The sequence below is a fragment of the Centroberyx gerrardi genome, chromosome 14 (genome assembly GCF_048128805.1).
Source record: "Centroberyx gerrardi isolate f3 chromosome 14, fCenGer3.hap1.cur.20231027, whole genome shotgun sequence".
NCBI classification, from domain to species: Eukaryota; Metazoa; Chordata; class Actinopteri; order Beryciformes; family Berycidae; genus Centroberyx; species Centroberyx gerrardi.
In genome coordinates this window covers 100001-124247 of record NC_136010.1, presented here as the reverse complement: position 1 = coordinate 124247, position 24247 = coordinate 100001, and the positions used below count along the sequence as shown (strand labels likewise).

General features: G+C 43.4%; 1 protein-coding gene across 1 annotated transcript in view; it reads right to left on the bottom strand.

Annotated features, from left to right (window-relative positions):
• Nucleotides 1-1822: 1822 nt before the first annotated feature.
• Nucleotides 1823-24247, bottom strand: part of LOC144542288 (EMILIN-1-A-like) — a 52330-nt gene continuing 29905 nt past the window's right edge. Inside the window, exons 3-16 of the mRNA XM_078288040.1 lie at nt 18590-18728; nt 18490-18529; nt 16910-17157; nt 15960-16133; nt 14501-15221; nt 14169-14401; nt 12912-13218; nt 12291-12545; nt 11114-11362; nt 9051-9242; nt 5682-5798; nt 5394-5411; nt 3025-3159; nt 1823-2145 (exon numbers count right to left, since the gene is read on the bottom strand). Of these exons, the coding sequence (XP_078144166.1) occupies nt 1823-2145; nt 3025-3159; nt 5394-5411; nt 5682-5798; nt 9051-9242; nt 11114-11362; nt 12291-12545; nt 12912-13218; nt 14169-14401; nt 14501-15221; nt 15960-16133; nt 16910-17157; nt 18490-18529; nt 18590-18728 (3151 nt within the window). The remainder of the gene's footprint in view (nt 2146-3024; nt 3160-5393; nt 5412-5681; nt 5799-9050; nt 9243-11113; nt 11363-12290; nt 12546-12911; nt 13219-14168; nt 14402-14500; nt 15222-15959; nt 16134-16909; nt 17158-18489; nt 18530-18589; nt 18729-24247) is intronic.

The window sequence follows — 24247 nt, the reverse complement described above, 5'->3', positions numbered from 1 at the left end:
TGCAAGAAATTCCTGTTTGGTTCCGCCTTACGGCCGTCTATAAGGGTCAACAAAATGTCCTTTGTTTGAAGGATTGCATGAGGAGCTTTTCAGTTTGTCATGAAAGCAGGAGATGTGAGCCTCTCAGAGGGTAAAGGTACTGCTATCATATCGGCATTGCTATCATAGTCAAGTTCTGAAGACCTCTGAAATGGATCACTGCCCTGACTGGTATCTGCTTTTAATATGTAAATTAAGGTAATAATATAACAAGTACTGTATCCTGTTTGTGCACAGCCAACTCTTCATCTGCCAAACTTGGTAGAGTTTAACAGTCAGTGCAGTGAAGAGTCGGGAAGAGCTCATATAGTAATCTGACCAAGCACATCAGGTTGGGTTAAATGATCTTTAAGGTAAAGGTAAAATAGTGCTGTGTTTTAATTTATATTGGATTTGTCATTGTTTTGTTCTGGAGCTTCAGTGAGGAAAACATTAATGGAAATACATGTTGATTTACAGTTGTATGCCCATTTTATGCAATTGTCATAATGTAATGAATGTTGGGACTATTTGTTATCCTTGATCAATTTGAGATGCATGTATGGTTAACATTTGTTTTAAAACTTGTGAAATCCTATGACACTGGACCAAAAGGCACATGACAAGATATAAAAACACATATAAAGCAAGAAAGGTGCACAATGTGAATTAATCTGAATAGAGAAACAAACTGTAGAAATTTCAGCTGCAGAGCAACATTTCCTCCCGTCTGGTGCACTACATCAGACTAGACAAATACTGTACATGGACTTTAACCTAAGACCTTGACTGTAGGTCTTAGTCTGCATTTATAAAACTTCACAGAGTAAATGGCTGCATGTCCACCGGACACCGCTCTGTACAGTGCCGGTGTTTTTTCATTATGTTCAATGGAGAGGTCGTGCTGTTGCGTGTTCCCAACAGCGCTGAGAGCTCAGAGCGCTATTAAACATTTCAACCTTTAGCATAGCAGTGCCACGCTTGTTTAAAAGTTGCAAAGCAACAGTAGGAGCCATGACCATCACTCCTCACATGCATCAGCAGGCTCCTAAAAAAGAGGCTCCTAGTGGACTTTGGCCTAAGAATGCTGCTCTAGAATCATCAGTCAGGTCATGTGACCACATCAACTTTGCTGTTACTCAAAAAGACACCGCTGATTGTAGAGCAGGCTGTCAGACCGCAGGCGCTGGCTCTTTGGCAGTAAAACACTTGGCAGAAGAAATGGCTACATGTGAAGTCGTGGAGACCTCATGGCTTTGGTAAATGGAGGACCTGCTGTACTCATAACCCATATGTAATAATAACATAAAAACCACTATAAAATTCCTGCAGTAGTACAAAACTTTGTGAAGAACACGTCTCAAAATGCCAGGCGGTTGGTTAGAATATGGAGGGCAACAATATCTGGTCCGTTTATAAAATATATTCTGTCATCAAGCAGTTCTTCAGCTTTCATCACTTCACCACTCTGAGGGCCAGGAAGGAGAAAGTGACGTCATATTTTATGGCTCCTGTGGCTTTCAGTGTCTTCAACTGAACTGAATTAATTTTTAACATTCTCTGGCCTCATCGTTTTGTTTTGTTTTTTTCTTTCTTCTATATATCAGACATCAGTATGAACACATAGACTCAGTCAAAGTCCCAAACGTCCATTCGTTACCTTGTCTACACCTTCGTTCCCATAAACCACCACTCCCTTCTCCCACCCCCATCTCCTCCCTTCCTCGTCTCCTTTAAAAAGTTCCAGGAAGTGAATCTAGAGTTGTGGCAGTGGAGAGGTGGCATCATTGTCCCCCTGGGCCAATCACATATCTTCATAGAGCAGCATTCCATTGAAGATGGTGAGGGGCTCCACAGAATGGGCCAGTTTTCCCATCACCAGGTCGATGCAGACGGTGTCCCGAGCCTGGAGAGGCAGGATGATGTTGAAGACGGCGAGGGATCCGGGTGTGACCTTGGCCTCGGCGACCGGCTTGTTCTCCAGGCCCTCGGGCTGGTAGCCTCCTGAGTCCACACGGGCCATGCCGTAGTTGGATTTAGACAGAACCGCCTCGATCTTCTCGTTCTTGTGGCCCGTTAAGATGGCGCTGAAGAAGTAGCGCCCATCTACAGGTGCAGTGAAAACACCTGAGGATCACAGATTTAAGTTAGGACTTGGATCAGTGATACACTAGGCAATTTTTGGGTAATGAAGATAGGCAAAATTGGTGAACGAGAAGTTCCTATGGGATGTTGAGGCAAATCATTCTATTCGCCTTATTCACAAAGCTGTCATATTTGATTTACTTCATACTTAGGCTGGAAAACTGCAGAAGACTGCAAAGCAGATGTAAACAATGGTAGACTCAAGCTGCCCTTTGATATATACTAGTGCAGTGCCCGTTCAAAACGTGCCTGTCCGGAACGGGCTGATTGCTGCTTGCAGCTTTCTCGAGAACCGCTCATGCCCGTAGTGCAGCTGTCTCGAGAACCGCGCGTGCCCGTACCACTTGAGCCCCGCTGCTGCACAGAGCGCTGTCCGCTTGTTTATTCAAAGTTTAGTAATATTGAACGTGTCGTGTGTCCAAATTGCACCAAATCCGACACTGCACGTCCTTGGGTCCCCAGTCCCCAGACTTCACCAGTGAGACTAAACTGCGCTTGAACCGTAGAAGCAGTTTTCGGCCTTCCATTGGTTGATTCTGCTGCCCCGCTGTGATGTGATGGTGTTTATATCAAACAGACCCCGCTGCACCCGGAAAGTGTGAAGTCGATCGGACGAACGGTTCTCGAGATATGCGACGGACACACACACACACACACACACACACTCACTCACTCACTCACTCACAGACAGAGATTCCTCGCTTTATAGTTAGATACCATAATTGTTCTTCATCATCATTGATGGATGAGTAGAGCTGGAGGCCAAATTAGCCAAGAAGGTCCAAATCAAACGCTACAGGAACTGGATTGAAGGAAACATCCATGATGTAGATCCGTAACATTAGCTCATGTTTGCCTTACCTGTCCTTGGGTCATAGAAGTCTCCTTCATTGACAAAGATCTTGTCAAAGATGATGGTTCCAGCTCTCTCCATGGGGATGGTGAGAGCTGCAGAGAACGACAACTTGGGTACATGAGCATCAGCACCGGGCAGACCTGACAACACAAACAGACACATGGCTTTGGTTTTAGGCCCACATACACAAAGCATCTGATAGGACTGCACATTTATGATTACTGATCAGAATCAGATAAATGCATTATAATAGTCTTGGCAGCATTGGTGCAGAGACATATTGAACACTTTGGAGATTTCCTACATTTGGCACAAGGAGAATGGGATCTCGCACAGGGCAAAAGGGACAGTGCAGGACATCCTGATAGTTGACTATACATAACTATTTATATATATTTAGTACATGGCTTTGTTGAATACTCAATTCTGATTGGCCATTCTGAGGTCTGTTATTTTTGAATAATAGGCCGCTGTTTCACATCTAATCATATCACTCTGTAGTCAAGAAGTCTGCTCCACGTTGTTGATTTCTAATCAAATTAAGTGGCGCCACCTATGTTGCTTCTTGGTTACTGCAGACAAACATGGACAATTTTTATTTATTCAAAGAGAAACAAACTTTAGATTGCTGGTTACAGGCTGAACGACAATCTGACTGGATTTGTTTATGTTCTGCTACAATGTAGCCATGGATGCTAACTACAGACGTTTCTATGGTTACAATTCTGCTACAGTGTAGCCATAGATGCTAGCTACAGATGTTTCTATGGTTACAGTTCTGATAAGATAAGATAAGATAAGATAAGATAGCACTTTATTAATCCCCTTGGAGAAATTCAGTGTACAGTCTAGCCATAGATGCTAGCTACAGATGTTTCTATGGTTACAGTTAACATACGATTAAAAGTGCCTAATATTTTGTACTCTCGTTTTGTAACATCTTCCTTCCATGACTCATGTGGATTAAGCAAATACAATCAATATTTTATCAATATCTTACGCCACCAGGTGGAACATGTCAGACTTTGTCCCTTGCAAATTTAATTATCTTGCTGGCAAGACAACTTTTTCCCACGGCGCAGCCGAGGGCATCACGAGGAAAATTCAGGTCGGTCAGTCAGTCAGACAATCATACAGTCAGTCAGTCAGTCAGTCAGTCAGACAGTCAGTCAGTCAGACAGTCAGTCAGTCAGGTAACGCTTAGTGAGATGATGCACTTCGTCAGATGGCCTCTAGAGGGCGTTATTGACTGTGAGATGCAGTGTTTCCATACAGAGGCACACAATCAAAAGTTGGTCTGTATAGAAATGGATCTAAATCGATCTCTGATGGCCTGATGTGACATCACATCATGTCTGTAATGTGGAGATGTACAGACAGCAGACCAGCAGAACTCTATCCACAGAGTCTCCCGGCGTGAAATTTAACATTCCACAGTCAGTAACAGGATTTGCAGACAGTAACTCGTCTTCGCTGCCATACAGACTTTAACGGTAGGTGACGTTACCTTGTGGTATTTAAGTAACATCAGTGGAATTAGGTAATTGAACGTGTCGCAGTGCTTCAGTGCAGAGAATTGAACACACGCCGTGGGTCTGTACAGGATCTGTGCTTGTTTATATTCTGCTGCTTTTCTTTGGTACAAATTACCAAAAGTCATTAAAGAAATTGATGGAGTGGATAGATTTAAAACTGTGGTAAAAAGATGGTGCAGTAGTAATGGTGCAGGATAATCTATTTTGGTCAATGTTGTTTTGTATTGTGGTTGGAACCACACATTTAGCGTTCTTGTTGGTTGTAAATTTTATTTTTTTTATTTTATTTTATTGTTTCATGAAATGGAACTTAATGTATAGTTTTCTAGAATGTGTTGGACTGTATGTATCTGGTATTATATGATTGCATCCTATAATTCCATTTACCCCTTTCCATCAAGCACCACAATGAAAATAAGCTTACCAACTTTATTGTGTTATCCTTGACAATTTCTGAAAACTGGTTTTCCCATGCCCTGGCTTCTTTTAATTCTCTAATAAATCAAATCAAATCAAAATAAGGGATCATAGCTTCCAACTGCTCAGTTTAGATCTGAGTTAACAGACAGTTTAGGTAGTTTAGACAACAGGTCTAGATAACAGGTCTAGATAACAGGTTTAGATAACAGGTCTAGATAACAGGTCTAGATAACAGATAACAGGTTTAGTTAACAGGTCTAGATAACAGGTTTAGATAACAGGTCTAGATAACAGGTTTAGTTAACAGGTCTAGATAACAGGTTTAGTTAACAGGTTTAGTTAACAGGTCTAGATAACAGGTTTAGTTAACAGGTCTAGATAACAGGTCTAGATAACAGGTTTAGATAACAGATACGTACCTCGTTCACCTTTGGGACCTACAAGAAAGCAGAAGAGCTGTTAATAAACATGAATAAGTCAACAGACTGTTTCTGAGCCGTATCTCTGTTACGGTAAATGTAGGAAAGTGGTAAATTTACCACTTACAGGAGCAGCTATTATTCATGCATTCATTCATCTGCTACTTTCCAATCATTTAATTCCCTCATTCCCTCCCTTCTTCCCCCTGACCTTTAATCCTTCTCTCCCTCCCTCCATGTCATTCATCAATCTGTTCATTCCTCTAATATCTCTAATATCTTCTATACCTGGTGGTCCTCGGGGTCCGTACTCTCCCTGCCTTCCTGGAGCTCCAGGGGGGCCCTTGGGTCCTGGCAGCCCATTGAAGCCTCTCTCTCCTGGGGGTCCTGGAGGTCCAGGCAGGCCTGTGGTGGTGAAACCAATCAGTCATGAACACTGATACAACTACTAATACTACAACTACTAACTACTAATACTACAACTACTAACTACTAACTACTAACTACTAATACTAACTACTAATACTACAACTATCTAACTACTAATACTACAACTACTAACTACTAATACTACAACTACTAACTACTAATTCTACAACTACTAACTAACTTCTACTGTGGAGGAAGATGCTTTACTGTCCATCTATACATCAAAGTGCAATCTTATCTCATCTCATCTCATCTCATCTTACCTTATCTTATCTTATCTTATCTTATATCTTATGATATCTTATCTTATATCTTGTCGTATCTTATATCTCATCTCATCTCATCTCATCTTATCTCTTATCTACAGAGATTTCATTCAGATTTCATTACATTACTCATAAGTCTGTTATAGATCCATACAGACTGTGGATCTGGATCCTGGTGATGCTGCCAGTCTCTCTTTATGTATGTTAACATTACAAAGTAACCAATTCTGAATATTGTACTGTCAACAGTCGAGATGCTAAACATGTGAAAGTCAGCATTGCTAACAACATGACATGCAAATACAAAATACATGTCAACTTCTCTGTGTGTCTACAGTCCAACAGTAACAGCAAAGACTTGAAGCTGACGACACAGTTCACATGTGGGAGACTCACAGGACTTAATACAGTGAGACATTGGTCATTTACATGAAACCAGTGATTAAAATACAGAGAGTGGACGGTTGAGACAGACTGAAGCAAACTGCAGAATACAAAGACAAGGAACCAGGAACAAGCAGAACAGGAAAACATCAGGGCGTTACCACAAACTCATACTACTTTTAACACATAGAGCACCATGACAAGTAGAGATACAGTATGACAGTGTGTGTGTGTGTGTGTGTGTGTGTGTGTGTGTCTGCGTGTGTGTCGATTGGGGTGGGGGTGGGGGGGGGCTTTACTCTCTAATGTCACCTTGATATTTAACACAAATAGACCATATTTGTTTTAATTGTAGATTTGAATGTTTTTATTCTAAATATTTTATGTCTGAGTCTTCGGTGTTTATTGTAGCTGCTCTGTGTGTTGATACTTGGGTGTTAATGTGCTAATTGAGACACACACTGCACTATATCTCAAAGCCAGAAGGGTCTAAGTGGCGTAGCAAGTGGGGTGAAAATTTATTTTGTGGATTTTGTACATCAAATTAATTTCTGATATTATAATTTTTTTAATTATTTACATAACAGCGGGGCCAGCCCTATAAATGCGAATGTCTGTCACTCACTGACTGACTGACTGAGTGATGAAGTTACACAATTGGTTGGCCGTGGTACGTGGCACATCATAGGATCACAGAGTCAGAAATTTAAGTTTGGTTTTCTCCGCCATCTTGTTTCTCCGCTGAGATCGGGAGCCCGTTTCTCCCACACAGTAAGCAGGCTGACCAATATCATGCATTTAAGCTGAAGCTAACTGAAGCTGAAGTAGAATCTATACAATTATATCATATCGCCGTTCATTACGATGCATATGCGCGAGCTCAGTCCACCTGACAGCCCTCTGTTCTGTCGGTGGAGAGAAAGACACAGACAAGCATGGAGGTTTCGGCGCGCCGAGGGCTTACTGCCGACGCTTCCCAGAGTTTCCTGGGGCCACGGTTCCGGCCGGTGCCGATAGCTGGGCGCCGATTTGTTCCCGGTGATCCAGCCAAGATTTCAGCGGGGGTCCCGACACCGATGCATTACCGGGTGTCCGGCGAATGCCGTTTTCGGCACCAATGGGTACCAGAGCGACTGGGGCTTGGATCGGGAGGATCAATGCGGGCCATGGGCGCGGTGGAGAGAACAGCGGCAGAGAGAGGAGACGGGACGCGCTGGAACGGAGATCAGTATGGATGTATGGACTATTATTCTGTATATTAACAGTCTACAGCGGAGTTAGTTACACCATTGGTCAGCCATGGCACGTGGCACACCCATACACGGTCCAGCCATATAGGCCTACTAGGTTTTGACCTAGTCTTGTTTTTGAGTCACCAGCCTCTTGGTTTCACCTGACAGCGAGGAGTTTTTCTGAGAGAGTGTAACGGACGGAGGTTCATGCTAAAGTGCCTTGCTCATAGACACTTCCATAGGAAAGACACATGGAGTCACAGGGGATTGAACCAGGGATCTTCCAGTTACAGGACAATCTCTGTAACCACTAGACCAACTAGCTGAGCCCCAAATTTATTCATTTATTCTTTTTTTCTAATGTGGTTATCTGGTGAAGTTACTTAAAGCCAATTTATCCCCTTCTGACTCGTCTCATGGTTTGGTTTGTAACGTGACACAGGAGTTTAGTAGAGCTACAGATCAAACCTCTGTTCAGCAGCACAGAACCTACAAAACACAACAGGAGGATAACCATCATCAACACACTTACATTTTATATTTTAAGCATTTGGCTGACACTCTGAACCAGAGTGACTCACAGCGAGTTCTACAGTAGAATAAGTTTCAATTCCTAATCTTCAACATTGCAGTAAGGATTATAAAGGACAAAGCTACAGTACCCAGATATAGATATAATATATAATAAAATATTCCTGGAATGTAAGATAGAGAAGTGCTAGGGGACAAAATAAGAGAAAAATAAAAAAAAAAGATTTTTAAACTTCAGTCAAGACCATAGAGCAGACAACGAAGATATAGGAGAATATGGGAAAATAGTTTGTCACAACATTTTGAGACTGTGGTAACATTGTGTGTAAATCACCGGTCAATCAGTGCTGGCCAAAAATATTTTTCTTCTTGTTGGGGAAATGGTTTCTATTAGAAGCTGTCAGATTTCCTAATAGGAAACATGTTCCAAGACTGCAGTCGTAAATAAAATGTACAAATTCTGTCATGGAAATTGCCGGAGGCTTTGGAGAAAATCCAATAAACCGATTAGTGACGGGTAAGAAAAATATTTCCCAGAAAAATGTAGTGATGTTGGCACTGGCTTTTACATTATGACAGTTTAATGTTCCCATATTGTAAATGAATAGTAACCATTAATTAATAAAGTTTTTGTGTTGGGTTATGAATCCAAACATATTAATACAATATGCACAGTGAATAGTCTCCAAATTATTTCTATATACTATATTCCACATTCAAAATAAGCTAGCTAACAATTTCCACATCAAATTTAGGGTTAATTTTAGGGTTAGTGTTTAGAATAGAATAGAATAGAATAGAAGAGAGCAGCTCACCGGTCAGGTCCTGCTCGGAGAGGCCCTGCAGGTCTTTCAGGATGTGGTTGACGGAGGAGTTGAGGCTCTTCATCCTGCTGTGGACGTCGTCCTGATTATTCTGGATGAAGTCGATGATTCCTCCATGATGGATCACTGTGTTGTTCAGACCCGAAACACAAGTCCACAGGCCAGACACATGACTGTTCAGTCCTGAAACAGTAACAGACACATGACTGTTCAGTCCTGAAACAGTTAAAGACACGTGGCTGTTCAGCCCTGAAACAGTTAAAGACATGTGACTGTTCAGCCCTGAAACAGTACAGACACATGGCTGTTCAGCCCTGAAACAGTACAGACACGTAGCTGTTCAGCCCTGAAACAATACAGACACGTGGCTGTTCAGCCCTGAAACAGTACAGACACGTGGCTGTTCAGCCCTGAAACAGTAGAGACACGTGACTGTTCAGCCCTGAAACAGTACAGACACGTGGCTGTTCAGCCCTGAAACAGTAGAGACACGTGACTGTTCAGCCCTGAAACGATACAGACACGTGGCTGTTCAGCCCTGAAACTGTACAGACACATGGCTGTTCAGCCCTGAAACAGTACAGACACATGGCTGTTCAGCCCTGAAACAGTAACAGACAGATTTACAGTAACAGTAACAGACAGATTTATCTGGGAGAATCTGAATGCTTGTCAGTAACGTCGGGGTGCTCGGGCTTGACGGTACTGACTCGGGCTTCAAGTGCTGACTCCGCCCACCCGGGCCAGTTTCGGCATTCGCCGGTGACAATTACAAGTGCACCCAATCATTGCGGGTGCAAAACAAAATGTCTGAAGCTGACACTTTTGCAGTCTTATGTTCTGATAAAACTGTTGCTTCATCAAGAAGAACAGCAGTAAAGTCTGACGCAGGTCCATCTGTTAAAAACGTAAGCCATGTTAGAGTGCTGGATTCTGTATTTTGCATATTGTATGTCAGAAACTTTTATTCTGATTACATACTGTGGAGCATATAAACACTGCAAGCACTCCTAGAAGGTTAAAGGAATAGTTCAGCCAAAAATGAAAATTTGGTCATTACCCAGTCAGTGGAAACACTGGAGAAGTTTGTATATCCACATAACACAGTGAGTCACATCAGCCTTCTCCAAAAGAACTAAAGTGGGCGGGTCTTTAGAGTTCCAAAAATAAAAAAAATGAAATTCCTCCAAACAGCTCTGCAACATAATCCAAGTGAAGCCAAATGATTGCACTGTGGATCCAAAAGTCCAATATTTACGTCATTATCTCCTAGTTTTTCCTCGTTGTCCTTGTTCTGCAAGCAGACGCTGCCTTCAAATGCTGACGGAAATATTGTAATTACAGTAGAGTGCACTTGAACGATCCAATAAAGTGGTAAATACAAACGGGAAAGTCAAATTTTACATGATACCGAAGATGCAAAGATGTCACATTCCCACTCTATGTTTATCTTTACGGTGTCACGACTTTTAGCCAATAAATTTATTAGAAGAACCAGGACCCGGCCACTCTTTTCTTTTCTCGCTGTGTGTTATGTGGATGTACAAACTCATTAGGGTGAGTAGATTATTGCCAAATTGAAATTTTTGGCTGAACCATTCCTTTAAAACAACTGGGAGTTATTTGAGTCTATTACTGTAAAGTACATTCCAGTTAAAGATGTATTCTTCCACAGCGTAGAGGGTAGAGAAGCAGGGAGGGTTGCTGGGTTGAATCCCCTGATTTGCTGGAAAAATCTATGAAGGGAATGTGAATGACACTCTCCCCTCCCTCAGCTGCCGCCAAAGTGCCCATGACTAAGGCACATCATGCTCCGACCGGTGGAAGTCTGGTTGTAGAGGTCAGAGGCCAATATGAATGTGTGTAACTGTATGAATGTGACACAGGCTGGTGCTGAAAAAGTTCTCAGCAAAGCCTTTGCTTAATAATTCAGATTTATTTCTATACAACTCAGTCAACAGGTTGACTGAGGTTCTTTACAGAGCAACAAGGGACAATAAATAGATAAACATACAGGGAAAACACCTTCATGGTAAATAGTCTTGGCCTCCTACCTTCCTTGATCTTGTGGAGGGAGTCGGACACGCCGTCCAGCCTCCCGCAGATGCCTTCCAGCTTGGACAGCCTCTTCTCCAGCCCATCGCCGGACCGCTTACAGTCTCCCATCTCCACCACCAGCGTGCTCTCGAACCGCCGGACGTCCCGGTCCATCCCGTCCAAACGGTCGCGGCTCTCTTCGACATGCTCGGTCACTTCTTGCTGGATCTTGTCGAGCTCGGAGATGATCTTATCCTTGGTGTTCCCTGTCAGGTGAAGGTTTTAATCAGTAAAGAGGAACTGTGTGTTTGATACCAAGTGTGGGGACGGCTGCAGTGGCCATATCCATACACCAATGGAAATGTTTTTGTATTTTTTATGACATTTTCCATTTTTTCACAAATGAGGCACTAAGTTGCCACTCATTATCTTGTATATAAAATGATTAAATCTCTAATTAAAATATAGCATTGTTTAATCTCATTCAATTTCACATGTAAATTAAAATGTTACAGATCTTTGTACAAAAGAGGGGAAAATAGTGTGATGCAAATAAATAAAGCACAATAAGAAAAATAACAAATTATACAGTAAATGTAATGCTGGTAAAAGTGTGAATTAGTGAGTAATGACCTTGGTTGATATTTTTAATATTTGGTTATAACAGGGCTTTAGATACATCTTTGAACTGTAGGATGCAGGGTTTAAAAGAAAAATGTTTGTGACTTGTAATTCTGTGCTGCTTTGGTTTTTTGAATAAAAACAGATGATCAAAAGGGGAAATCTCGACTTGACTCGATCTACTTTAAAGGAATAGTTCACCCAAAAATGAAAATTCAGTCATTATCTACTCACCCCCTTGCCAAACGCTGCATGTATTACACTGTGCAGAATACATACAGAACAGAGGCTAAAGTGGACATCAAACATTACGTAATATGGGTGCTCACTTATTGAATTCTGGGGATCTCCGGGACTGTTGTATGGACTAACAAACTTTACCCGATTTTCTACTGGCATGGGGGTGAGTAGATAATGACTGAATTTTCATTTTTGGGTGAACTATTCCTTTAATTTCTGCCCACAACAAGTGTTTGTGTCCTGCACCATGAAGAGTCTGCAGGTTTTCAAATATTACAGCAACTGATTGTACTGATTGTATTTCTGATGGTATTAAAGTCCCAGCTGCCTCACCCAGGTCGTTGATGACGCTGCCGTGTTTCTGCACCGTGTGCTCCAGGCCTTTCAGCGTGTCGTTGATGGAGCTGAAGCTCAAGATGACCTCCGACAGCTCGCCCTGCAGCGACTTCAGGTGGTTGTTGTTCAGCGTTCCTCCGATCACACTGTGGCCGTCCAGGGGCTTCTCAGGGTCCAACCCAGTCCCAGCTCCACTGGTACCACCGGCTCCACCGGTACCTCCGGTACCTCCGGTACCTCCGGTACCTCCACCTATAGGCGGTTGGGTGTGGATACAAGTTGGATTATCTGCTCATAACAAAGAAATATAAGTCCATTTATAAGACTGTAAAACATATGACCAGCTATAGATAGATAGATAGATAGATAGATAGATAGATAGATAAATAGGTAGATAGATAGATCAACTGCTTGACATATCTGGGGCAATTGCTCCAAAACGTAGCAAAACGTAGCAAACAGGAAGTGACGTTTTCTGGTTGGACGATATGTTTGCGCATAACACCTCCTTGCGTTCAACCCACTACCGTTTCCTTCCGTTACTTCTTGTTTGCTACGTTTTGACTGAATTGATTGGTTGATTCAGCTAACCTGTGGGCGTGTCCAGTCTGATCTTACATTGTCCGGTGCATCTCTGCACATCGTCCCGGAGCGTTGTCACCTCCTCCTGCAGGTTGGAGCAGATCTGGGAGCAGGAGCCCCGGTCGGAGTCTGCTCTGCTCTGGATGCTGTTGATGTGGCTCTGCAGGCGGTCCAGTGCATGCTGGGAATGGTTCTTCAGCCTCCGCAGCTCATCCTCCACCCTCCCGCAGATGTCACAGTCCTGCCCCAGCGTCTCGACCTCGGTGACGATGCGGTTGAAGTGTTCGCCGTGATCTCCGGTCAGAGCCTTGATCTTACGGACGTCGTGGCTCAAGTCCACCACCTTAGTAATATTGATTTTGATATCAATGATAATATTGATTAGTAATAATAACACATAATTAACTACTTTTTCAAATCTATCTCTAATCTTTATTACTGAGTTTCTTTCAGTAAATGGAGCATCACATTAGTTCAGGCACAACACTGAAGTCTGGCATGCTATCAGCTGATTGGCTATCAGCTGTCCTATCCAAACAGCACATCAGCTGATCAGTATCAGCTGACTCTCATCACCAATCACATTCAGACAAGTCGTGGTCTTTATAATCTGACAGCTCACACTGCTGATCATTCTGCCACTGCTGCTGTTGACTCCCTCCACCTCCTCCACCTCCTCCTGCTGTACGAACCCTGAACCTGACCCTGCCTGTGCAAGCCAAGGTTTTATGTTGGTTCTTATTATTAATGATATGTCTACTTGCCTTGGGGGGTTTATGTCGCTCCCCGCAGAATCTCTCGCATACTGCTTGGATTCATTGGGGAGCCTCTAGAGCAGAGCCTTTCCACCAAATACAACTGTATAACCATTTGTGCTATTAATGATCCAAACTCCTTTGACATAAGTGTCTCTGACTGAAACCTCAATCAATTACAGTTACCAGTTTTAGAATTACTGTAAAGCTCAGTATAGCTCTATGGGTAGAGCATGGCTTTAACACTCCCAGTGTAAAGGGTTCCACTTTAAAATGTATACATTCATGTATACAAATATATACATTTACTATGAAATGCTTTGGTTAAAAGCCTCATATGGGCAAGGTCATATGGTAACTTCTTAATGTCTAGAGTGTGTTTTTTTTGTTAATATATGTTTTTATGCCTGTCATGAAAATATTCCTGCAATGATCAAATGTTTATTTCATTGAAGAAAAAGAAAAAAACAAGAGTTAAAAGATAAAATGTAAGAAATATAAAATAAATCAAGTTAAGACCGTCTGATGAGATTCTCACCTTGTCCAGCAGAGAGTCACCGGACACAGAAAGGTCTTTGAGTCTTGTGTTGAATCGGTGAATCTGGTCTTCGTTGGCAACGACTCTCCATTCCAGAGATTTCTCTGTGTTATCATCTCTCTCTCCTCCTGTTCCTGCTAATCCTCCTCCTGTGGTTCCTCCTCCTCCTCCTGTGGTTCCTCCTCTTCCTCCTGTGGTTCCTCCTCTTCCTCCTGTGGTTCCTCCTCCTCCTCCTGTGGTTCCTCCTCTTCCTCCACTCCCTCCATCTCCTCTACTGCCTCCTGCTCCTCCCCCTGTTCCCCAGTTTCCTCCTCCATCTTCTCCTCCTCCACCATCACCTCCTCCTCCACCATCACCTCCTCCTCCACCGCCACGTGCTCCGCCCCTTCCTCCTCCTGATCCTCCACACCCGCACTCCTCCACCCTCCTGATCAGGAGGGAGGTGGTGTTCTCCAGCCTCGCCAGCCTCTTGTCTTGATCGGTCACCCTATCCTTTACCAGCCCCACGTCCAGCTCCACGTCTCCGATCCGGAAGGCCTGGTCATCGAACCGGTCCAAGAACACAGTTCTCAGGTCACCCAGTTCCCTGTGGAAATAGTCTTTCAGGTCATTCTCAAGGTACGAACAGCTCTCCTCAGTCCGCTGCACGGTGTTGTTGACGCGGCGCTCCAGGTCCCTCAGCCGGGTGTCGAGCCTGTCTTCTGTCACGACCGCATCCCTACTGCCGCCCCCGATTCCACCGCGACCGCCGAAACCCCCTCCAAATCCTCCATTCTCGTTGTTACTCCCACCTCCTCCACCGAGCTCCTTGTCCAGACGGTTTTGGATGACGTCGTAGTTTTCGGAGGCTGAGCTGATCTTGCGCTCGGCGTCAGTGATGCGGTTTTTGAGGTCGTTGACGGTGTTGCAGCAGCCCTGCAAGCGGACCACCTCCCGCCGCAGCCCGTCCAGACCCTGCTGGTACCGTGCGTCCATGCCGTTCAGCTGCTTCTCCAGAGCGCGGATCCTCTCCCGGTCCTCCTGCTGCTGTCGTCGCAGGTCCTCCACACCCGCCTGGGGAACGCAGTTCGGTAAATTAGCTTTTACAGTTTTTGATTTGTATTGTAGGCTTTATTTACTGAGATCACCCCCTCCCCATTGAATCATATCCCCTATCCTATGCACTCTAATTTCTTTTCCTAGCACTTTGGTCTTACAGTTCATGATCATTTTATGGTCACAGTAATATTGTCTGGGCATTGTGTCTCTGACCTTTTGCACTTGTTACTATTGGTTGTGTGTGTGTGTGTGTGTGTGTGTGTGTGTGTTGGTGATCTAGGAATTCAAACTTATTCTACTGTTGCACTCATTGTAAGTCACTAAATAGAGGATCAGCCTAAAATAATAAAAAAAATAATAAAAAAATATATGGTCTTGGCATAAGCAAAACAATACAAAAAATGTTATTTTAAACACAAAACCATACATTCTTTTAAACACAATGTGATACATGTTCTTTATTGCATTGTTTACGTCTCTGCTTCATTAACAATCAAACCATGTAGATAACTTTTTAAACTTAGGAAAATGTTAGCATTGTGAATTCAAATGGGAGTGTATGAGAATTGGATTAGATGTGACATTAAGTTCAGCTCCTCATTAATGCCCAGTGAAGACTACAGTTATTTCCTGACCAGATAGAAGTTTTCAAGTCACCTGGTTTGTACCTTCATGTTTATAAACTTGGATTATTGGCTCATTAATGCAACAAAGTCATTAACGCTGTCAAAATAGAGTTCAGTTGATCAATACCTGACACGAGGAGCAGGAGAGAGACACCCGTCTCTCCAGCTCCCTGAGGATCTCCTCCTTTAGGGTGTTGAGCTTCCTTCCGCTGGTGTCTCCTCCAGATGGACCTCCATCCAGCTCGTTGCCTTTCCCATTCACCAGGTGGTTATTGATGCTGACCAGGGTCTTGTCATGAGCCTGGTCAAGGTGAATCATGTAAATCACTATGCCGTCCCAAACAGATATACAATATTACCATACAAGTGCTCAGTTCAATATATATATGATCATGCTATTACATTTTTGTGGAGAATAGTATATTGTATATGAACTGTCTGGGGAAATCCGTGGACCAAAACATAGATCTTTATTTGGGGCGCCAGTAGTCTAGAACACTGGTTTTCAATCCTGGTCCTTGGGACCCAGAGCCATGCTAGTTTTCATTTTAGCCATCTAATCAGGGAGCATGTTACACCTGGGATGGCAGGTGAATGCTTTAACTACCTAGTAGGATAGAAAACCAGCAGGACTCTGGGACCTAAGGACCAGGATAGAAAACGGTCTAGAGGTTAGAGAAGTTTCAAGTTCAAGTTTCAAGTGTGTTTATTTCTACAGTCCTTCATCACAGCATGTCTTAAAGGACTCACTGGACCAGCTGGGAAAACATGAGTGTGTAAAGTGAATAAGTAACGCTCTCTCCTCACTCAACAACTACTGTCAAGGTTCCCTTGAGCAAGGCAATTAAACCCCAGTTGCTTCAATGGAGCTGCTCAGTGGCCAACAGTAGAAGACTGTGGTCTCACTGGGCAGCTCACCAGTACAACCAGTAGAAGACCGTAGTCCCACTGGGCAGCTCACCAGTACAACCAGTAGAAGTTTAACCAACCACCCCAGGGATTCAAACATCTCTAACCAGTAACCTACCAATGTACACACCAGTTACTACACAGTAAAACTGCCCTCTCCAGACTCACCTGGGTGCGGTTGTCCAGCTGGTCCAACTTGGTCTGAATGCTGTGGATTGTCTCTTTAATCTCCGGTTGGGCGGCGTCGGCAGGGTTCCTCCCACCTGAAGTCATGCCGCCGCTGAAGCCCGGTTTGTTCATCTCCTCCTGAAAGCGCTCGTTCATGGTCCTCAAGGTGGACTGCAGGTCATGGAGGTTCTTGGTCAGGCTCTGGATCTTCTCCTCCAGCTGCTGCATCTTCTCATTGTCCCCTTGCCCTGCAGCCGCACAGAGAAAAGTTGAATATTAATTTCAAAGATGCAATAAAATAAGGTTTTTACAGCCACATAGCTCATGGGCTGTACCAGAGACTTGAGACTAGTGTCAGAGAAGACAAGTTCTAGTGATGTTGCTGCAATTCCTACTGGCTGCTGATAGAGGCTGATAAAGATCATAGATTATGAATGCACCTTTACTGTAATATAAGTGGAAGAGGCCCTAGTTTTTACTGCATGCTTGATTGGAATTGCTTAGAAAATTCAGAGTTTCTTCTCTTTGCAGCTGTCAGAAGGCAAAAGGAATGGTCTAGAAATCAGTTGTTTAAAGTCTCTCTGTGTAGCTTCTGGTCCAGTGCTGGCCTCTATCATTCAACGTTGTCATGACAACAACACTCTGCCCTCCGTAGAGAGCAAGCCCATCATCAGCATGGTGGACAGGTTGGACTGTTTCACAACCAACAACAATCAACCTTCTGTCATGTTTTACCCAGTTAGACCATTTTTTGTTGGATGGAGTCTTTGAGCTGTTTGGAGGATTATATACACGCTGAATTTACCAGAACACCCTACCGATTAGTAATAAAGTCTCAAATTATATTTTCTGATGTGTGTTTTTTGCCAATAATTAAGGCAAAAACAAATTTCCAGATTTGTGAAGGGACCTTGGTGTGGCAGGAGGGCCTTCAGCCTCGGCTGCTCCTGTGGTTTGAATGCAGAAATGTCTGCTGTGTGCCGGCCGGATGATTGCATCTCTACAATTAGTGTAACATTCATTGTAAAGTCTGTTGTCTTTCACTTTTCTCTTGCTTTGAACATCTACATAGAAGGGTATAAATGCCATTTTATCCAACATATGATATTTTTGTGGATCCAAAGAGCGCTGTGCCATGCAATGCCAAAAAACTTATTTTGTACTTAATTCTCTGTAACAATGCTGCAGCTGATTTGTGAGTCCTTCAGGACATGCTCTTTACAGAACGCCTACTGTATCTCAATGGGAAGGTACTGCTGCATGTTTCTGACAGCTTAGCGTGTTTTCAGCACTCCAAGTGCAATAACAATAATAATGTTAAAAATACTTTAAAACCTCTTAACACTTAAAAACATTTCAGCTTCTGCTCTGAGAGCGCTTCACTTCCAACTGAGCTGCACAGTAACAGCAGCAGCCGAGCATTACTTCCCACAAGCAACTTGTTAGTGTCGCTAGCCAAAGAAGAAGACACAGTTACACAACATTTAAAAACAACAAGTGATCCAATGTAACATGAATCCAAGGCTGCATCTGGATCCACCCACCACTGTTTCCTCCACTCTGTCCATATCTGGTTCCGCCGCCCCCCTGTCCATAGCCTGTCCCGGTGCCGCCGCCCCCCTGTCCATAGCCCATCCCAGTGCCACCGCCCCCCTGTCCTGGTTGGGGTCGAGGTCTGACTGTGGAAATCTGGGTCCCAGAGCCACCGATTGGTCCGTCGTTGCAGTCCTCTCCGCTGTAACCATGGCAACACTTCCACTCCATCTCCGTCACCATCTTGTAGGCCACCTTGTACTTCGGCCTCATGTAGGTACGATAGCTGGAGAGACACAAATAATCGATCAGTCAATCAATCAATCAAAAATCTAAGTTTATCAATACAGCAGAAAAGTTTCATCCAAAATGGGGTATCTATCATTTAAAAAAAATACTATTTAGAAAATGATGATTGGCGTGAAAGTAAAGTACACCACAAGTCACTATGAAGGTTATGTGTCAACTTAAACTGATAATCTATAACTTCTCCATTTGAATATTTATCTGTTTTTGTACTCTATCGCTGATTGATAAACCATTATTAACAGAATGAACAGTATGAACAGAGTGGTATGAATACGCTAAGTATATAAATAGAATAAACTGTAAGGGGTAGTATGAGTGTGTTAAGATAAATAACAGTGTAAATAACATAAATAACAGATAAATAACAGTATGAACAGTATAGTATGAGTGTGCTAAGATAAATAACAGTGTAAATAACAGATAAATAACAGTATGAACAGTATAGTATGAGTGTGCTAAGATAAATAACAGTGTAAATAACAGATAAATAACAGTATGAACAGTATAGTATGAGTGTGCTAAGATAAATAACAGTATAAACAGTATAAACAGTATAAACAGTTATGAACAGTGGATATGAAATGCAAGATATATAGTATAAACAGTATGGTGTATAGTATATACAGAATGAACATGTGTATAGTAAGTATGTATAGTCACTGGAGGAAGGTGTCTGGGTGTTGTTGTGTGTGGAGGGGGGGGGGGGGGGTTAGGGTCAGGGGAGGAGTAGGAGGAAATCCCTGACCTAGGCCTTTCACTCCTGCTTTTTTCCTCCCGTTTGTTTGTACCGGTGGGGTGGGGGGATGGGGAGGTATCCGGGGATGGGGGCTGTTACCGTGGTGCAGAGTTCAGTAAGGTGACAGCTGGAGGGCAAGGAGGGCAAACAGTCTGTGGCCGGGGTGTGAGGTGTCCCTGACGATGCTGCGCGCCCTCCGCAGGCACCGCTTGAGGTGGACAGTCTCGATGGCAGGGAGTGGAGTACTGATGATGCGTTGGGCAGTTTTTACCACCCTCTGCAGTGCTTTCCGGTCTGAGACAGAGCAGTTGCCATACCAAACTGTGATGCAGTTGGTAAGGATGCTCTCAATGGTGCAGCGGTAGAAGTTCACCAGGATCTGAGGAGACATGTGGATTTTCTTCAGTCTCCTCAGGAAGAAGAGACGCTGGTGTGCCATCTTGACCAGGGTTGAGGTGTTGAGGGTCCAAGAGAGGTCCTCGGAGATGTGGACACCCAGAAACTTAAAGCTGGTGACACGCTCAACCTCCGTTCCATTGATATGGTTGGGGGTGTGTGTGCAGCCTTTGGTCTTTCTGAAGTCCACAATGAGCTCCTTGGTCTTCTTGGTGTTGAGGGCCAGGTTGTTGTTGGCGCACCACGCCGCCAGGTGCTGGACCTCCTCCCTGTAGGCCGACTCATCGTTGTTGTTGATGAGGCCCACCACCGTTGTGTCGTCTGCAAACTTGATAATGGTATTGGAACCATGTACAGGCGTGCAGTCGTAGGTGAACAGGGAGTAGAGGAGAGGACTCAGCACACAGCCCTGTGGAACGCCAGTGTTCAGGGTGAGGGTTGGGGAGGTGTGATTGCCTAACCTCACATACTGGGGTCTGTTGGTTAGGAAATCCAGTATCCAGCTGCAGAGGGAGGTGTTGATGCCAAGGTCACCGAGTTTGGTGATCAGTTTGGAGGGGATGATGGTGTTGAATGCTGAACTGAAATCGATGAACAGCATTCTCACATAGGTGTTGTTGTTGTCCAGGTGGGAGAGGGCGAAGTGAAGCGCTGTGGAGATGGCATCCTCTGTACACCTGTTCTGGCGGTAGGCGAATTGGAGGGGGTCCAGTGTGGGTGGTAGGCAGGCTTTTACACAGAAAAGACTCACTCACCTGGCCTTGCTGCATAAGCACCAGGACATTCTGGACTCACTGGACATTCGTGTTCTCATGAGGGAGTTTATTCGCACCACCCCTGAGCGCAAGACCACCTTCGGTGTTCTACCGTCTGCTTAAGGTAGGCAAATGTGTTTTTATTATGTTTCCTGCCGCCGTGCAGGCTCACTTTGGTCTTGGTTACAATATTTATATTATGTACAGGCGGGCCCGGTGCCACGAGGGGTCTTAAGGGGGCTTAGTCCCCTCAGTTGTATTTTTGCCCCCTCTGTTTAAGCTTTATGTATCTTAATGTATCTATAGAAAAATAGCAAAAACAACAAAATTATTGGCCGAGATACATGTGACTATCGCTTAGCTGTTGTTTCAGAACCATGGACGGCGCTGTTTGTTGTGTGTAGGGATTTTGAAACAGTAGCCTTATGTTGTTGTTATTTAGCCTTTCTGAGGCTATTGCATGGTTAAATCAATGAATTTTATTTTATGAAAAAAAATTGCTCCCTCGCAAATTTTAACAGCCCCGTCACACTGTAAATTTCAGATGGTTTGTGTGTTCATTGTTTTAAACTTGGTGTGGTAGTGCTGCTGGACGATTAGTTATGTAGCTCGTTCCCCGTCTCTCAATTTCCTGTCTCACTGGTTACAGGGCGTATGAATTGATTGTATAATTTAGTAAGTTACATTATTTCTTGTTTCTGTCACAGAACTGGTAGTGCCACATGCTTCGAATGAGAGCAAGAGGACGTCTCTGTAGTGTGGAGTTGCATTTTGGAGTGCGGTCTTCAATTAATTCAGTTATTATTAATGTTTTCGGTTGCTCTGTGTGTGTGTGTGTGTGTGTGTGTGTGTGTGAGAAAGAAAGGGAGAGAGAGCGAGAGCGAGAGGTTTTGGAGTGCGGTCTTCAATGAAAGCCTGTTTGTAAAGCACTGCCTATGGCCTGTTCAGAGTTACTTGTTAATGTTTTCGGTTGCTGTGTGTGTGTGTGTGTGTGTGTGTTATAAAGTTCAAGTGCCTTGTTCTATTGCTACCCGTATAGAGTGGCTGTGGCTCACTCAACAATAAATCGTCTTCTGATTAGGAGTAAACCTGCATTCTGTGTGTGAACTGTCCATAGCTGAATATGGTACTATGCTGCTTTGACATACAGCATGTTGGTGTTCAATTTTGCTGTCTGTTGTAGTGTAAAATGTTCTAAAACTGGTGTAAAATGTTGGCCATTCAAATTAATACAAAAATCATGAATGTTGCGCAGCATTTAATATGACGTCATTATATAGACTTTCTCTCAGCACCCCCAACTCTGACTGACTTCCAGCGTCCCTGTGTCGTCTCCTCTCCTACCATCAAACGCTTTATGTAAATCAGTTTCAGCCACAAGTCTGTCTTCCTTTTCTGTTGCGAGAGGCGAAGGTGCGGTCGGTACGATCGCCATGCCAACAGCTGATCTCAGCCAATCATCTCACTAAAACAGAAAGTCACCTTCAGAAATGTTGCAGCAGTTGATTGCAGCAACCTGTCAAGCCGCAGGACAAATATTGGATGAACAGATTTTACAGTGAAGAAAAAGAATAGAATTATGAGTAGAATTACTGGAAGAATATATATATCCTATTATTTATCATATACCTAAATATGAGGATAAATAAGTACGTAAATAAATAAATAAATAAATACAAACAGGTTTAAACAGGTTAAAGACTTTAGCTAAAACCAGACAGTCTTCTTGGGCTGGTCTGCAGCAGATTTCAGGGTCAGAAGTGTTTCAGTGTCTGAGAGAGAAAATTTAGTCTCAGTGGATTTAAATACTTGATGTTTATTTCACCAAGATCCACTGATGTAACAGCAGACTACAGTGATCACAGAGAATAAGGTTCAAGAGGTGCTGTCAGATGATGAAACACACACACACACACACACACACACACACACACACACACACACAAACACACACACACGCACACAGTGAAGTCATCCCAGATGTTATTGGTTGTCTGTAGAGTGGATTTTAATTTGGTCCATCTCTGAGTTTAGCTTGAAATGCATTCTGGGGGAAATGAATTCAAAAACCTTCTTTTAAAGTGAGATGGGAGTAGATTCCCCCTCTGTGTGAACACACACACACACACACACACACACACACACACATACACACACACACACACACACGCACACGCACACGCACACACACACACACACACACGCACACACACACACACACACACACACACATTGTTTTAGTTCCCACTCTGCTGCATGTTAGAGCTGTTTGTCATCTGCAGCCCAGCTGGACCAGACTGAACCTGCTCAGTCTGCTGGTCTGAAGTCAGCTGAACTCACTTTCCTACAGGGGAATGTAGGAGAGAGACGGAGGCAGGGATGGAAACCTGGTTCATCCTCCTTTTTATTTGTGGAACAGAGTTTACATAAATCTTCATGACACAATTTCATATCGTACGTATCATCAAACTGATGCTGTGCTTTATGAAGATCGGGTCTTTTAAGGAATAACAAATTATTGATTTCTGAAAGTATGTTTAATTTTGGTTGTGTTTCTTATGATCATTGACTGGAGGTCAGAGTTCAGCCTGAGGGTCAGACTGTCGGTCAGCTGGTGAAGCGCAGCAGGAAGTCAGACTGCAGACTGTCAGTCAGGAGGCGGGACTTCGATTCCCAGCAGGAGCGTTTCCACTAAACTCAACATGTCAGTCTGTGATTCACTGCAACACTTGGTGGCAGTTGGAGTGTATTTTTGTTATATGATTTTACTTCTCAACCATGTGGAATTTAATGAAAAATGAAATTCTGCCCTACAAATGTTTCATCTGTCAAAGGGATGATCATCTGAACTTTCCCTGGACAGCAGAGAGGTGAAGACATGAGCTGAGCTTCTGTTCTTCAAGCAAAACTTTTACAGCAGTAAAGAGCCATGTTGGCCTCCTTCCATCTGTAAGAAGTTCAGAAGAGCTTGTACTGGATTAAAATGGGGAAATTATTATTTAACATGAGAAGGGCTTGGAGCCAGGGGGAGCTTTTGTTTTTTAGCAAATTTGAAACAATTACATTTTATTTCTGGTGAAATGTTCTGTTCCTGAGAGGAGACAGAAGCTTTTGGGTTGTACAGATGTTGACTGTGAAAACAACATGATGCCTTTAGGCATCACACACACACACACACACACACACACACACACACACACACACACACAAACCTCTGTATTGTTTTCAGAAAATAAAGACGATAATGAGGATTATCTTGGAGCTAGAATTATACGCCAGGAAAGGCAATCAGGCTTTTATGGGATGTAATCTGTTTGGACAATCAGGAAGAAAAGAAAAGAAAAGAAAAGAAAAGAAAAGAAAAGAAAAGAAAAGAAGAATATTCTGGGTTCAACATTAGAGAGGCGGATTTCCCAGGACTATGAGTTTCATCTCATATTCCTCGTTTTTCATGTCTGGAGAGGAAATGAAAGGGAAGGAAAGCAGAGGAGAGGAGAGGAAAAGAGAGAAGGAAGGGACAGAAATGGAAATGGAAGGACAAGAGAGGAGAGGGAAGGAAGGAAAAGGAGGGAATTGGAAAGAGAAAATACAAGGAGAGGAAAGGGAAAG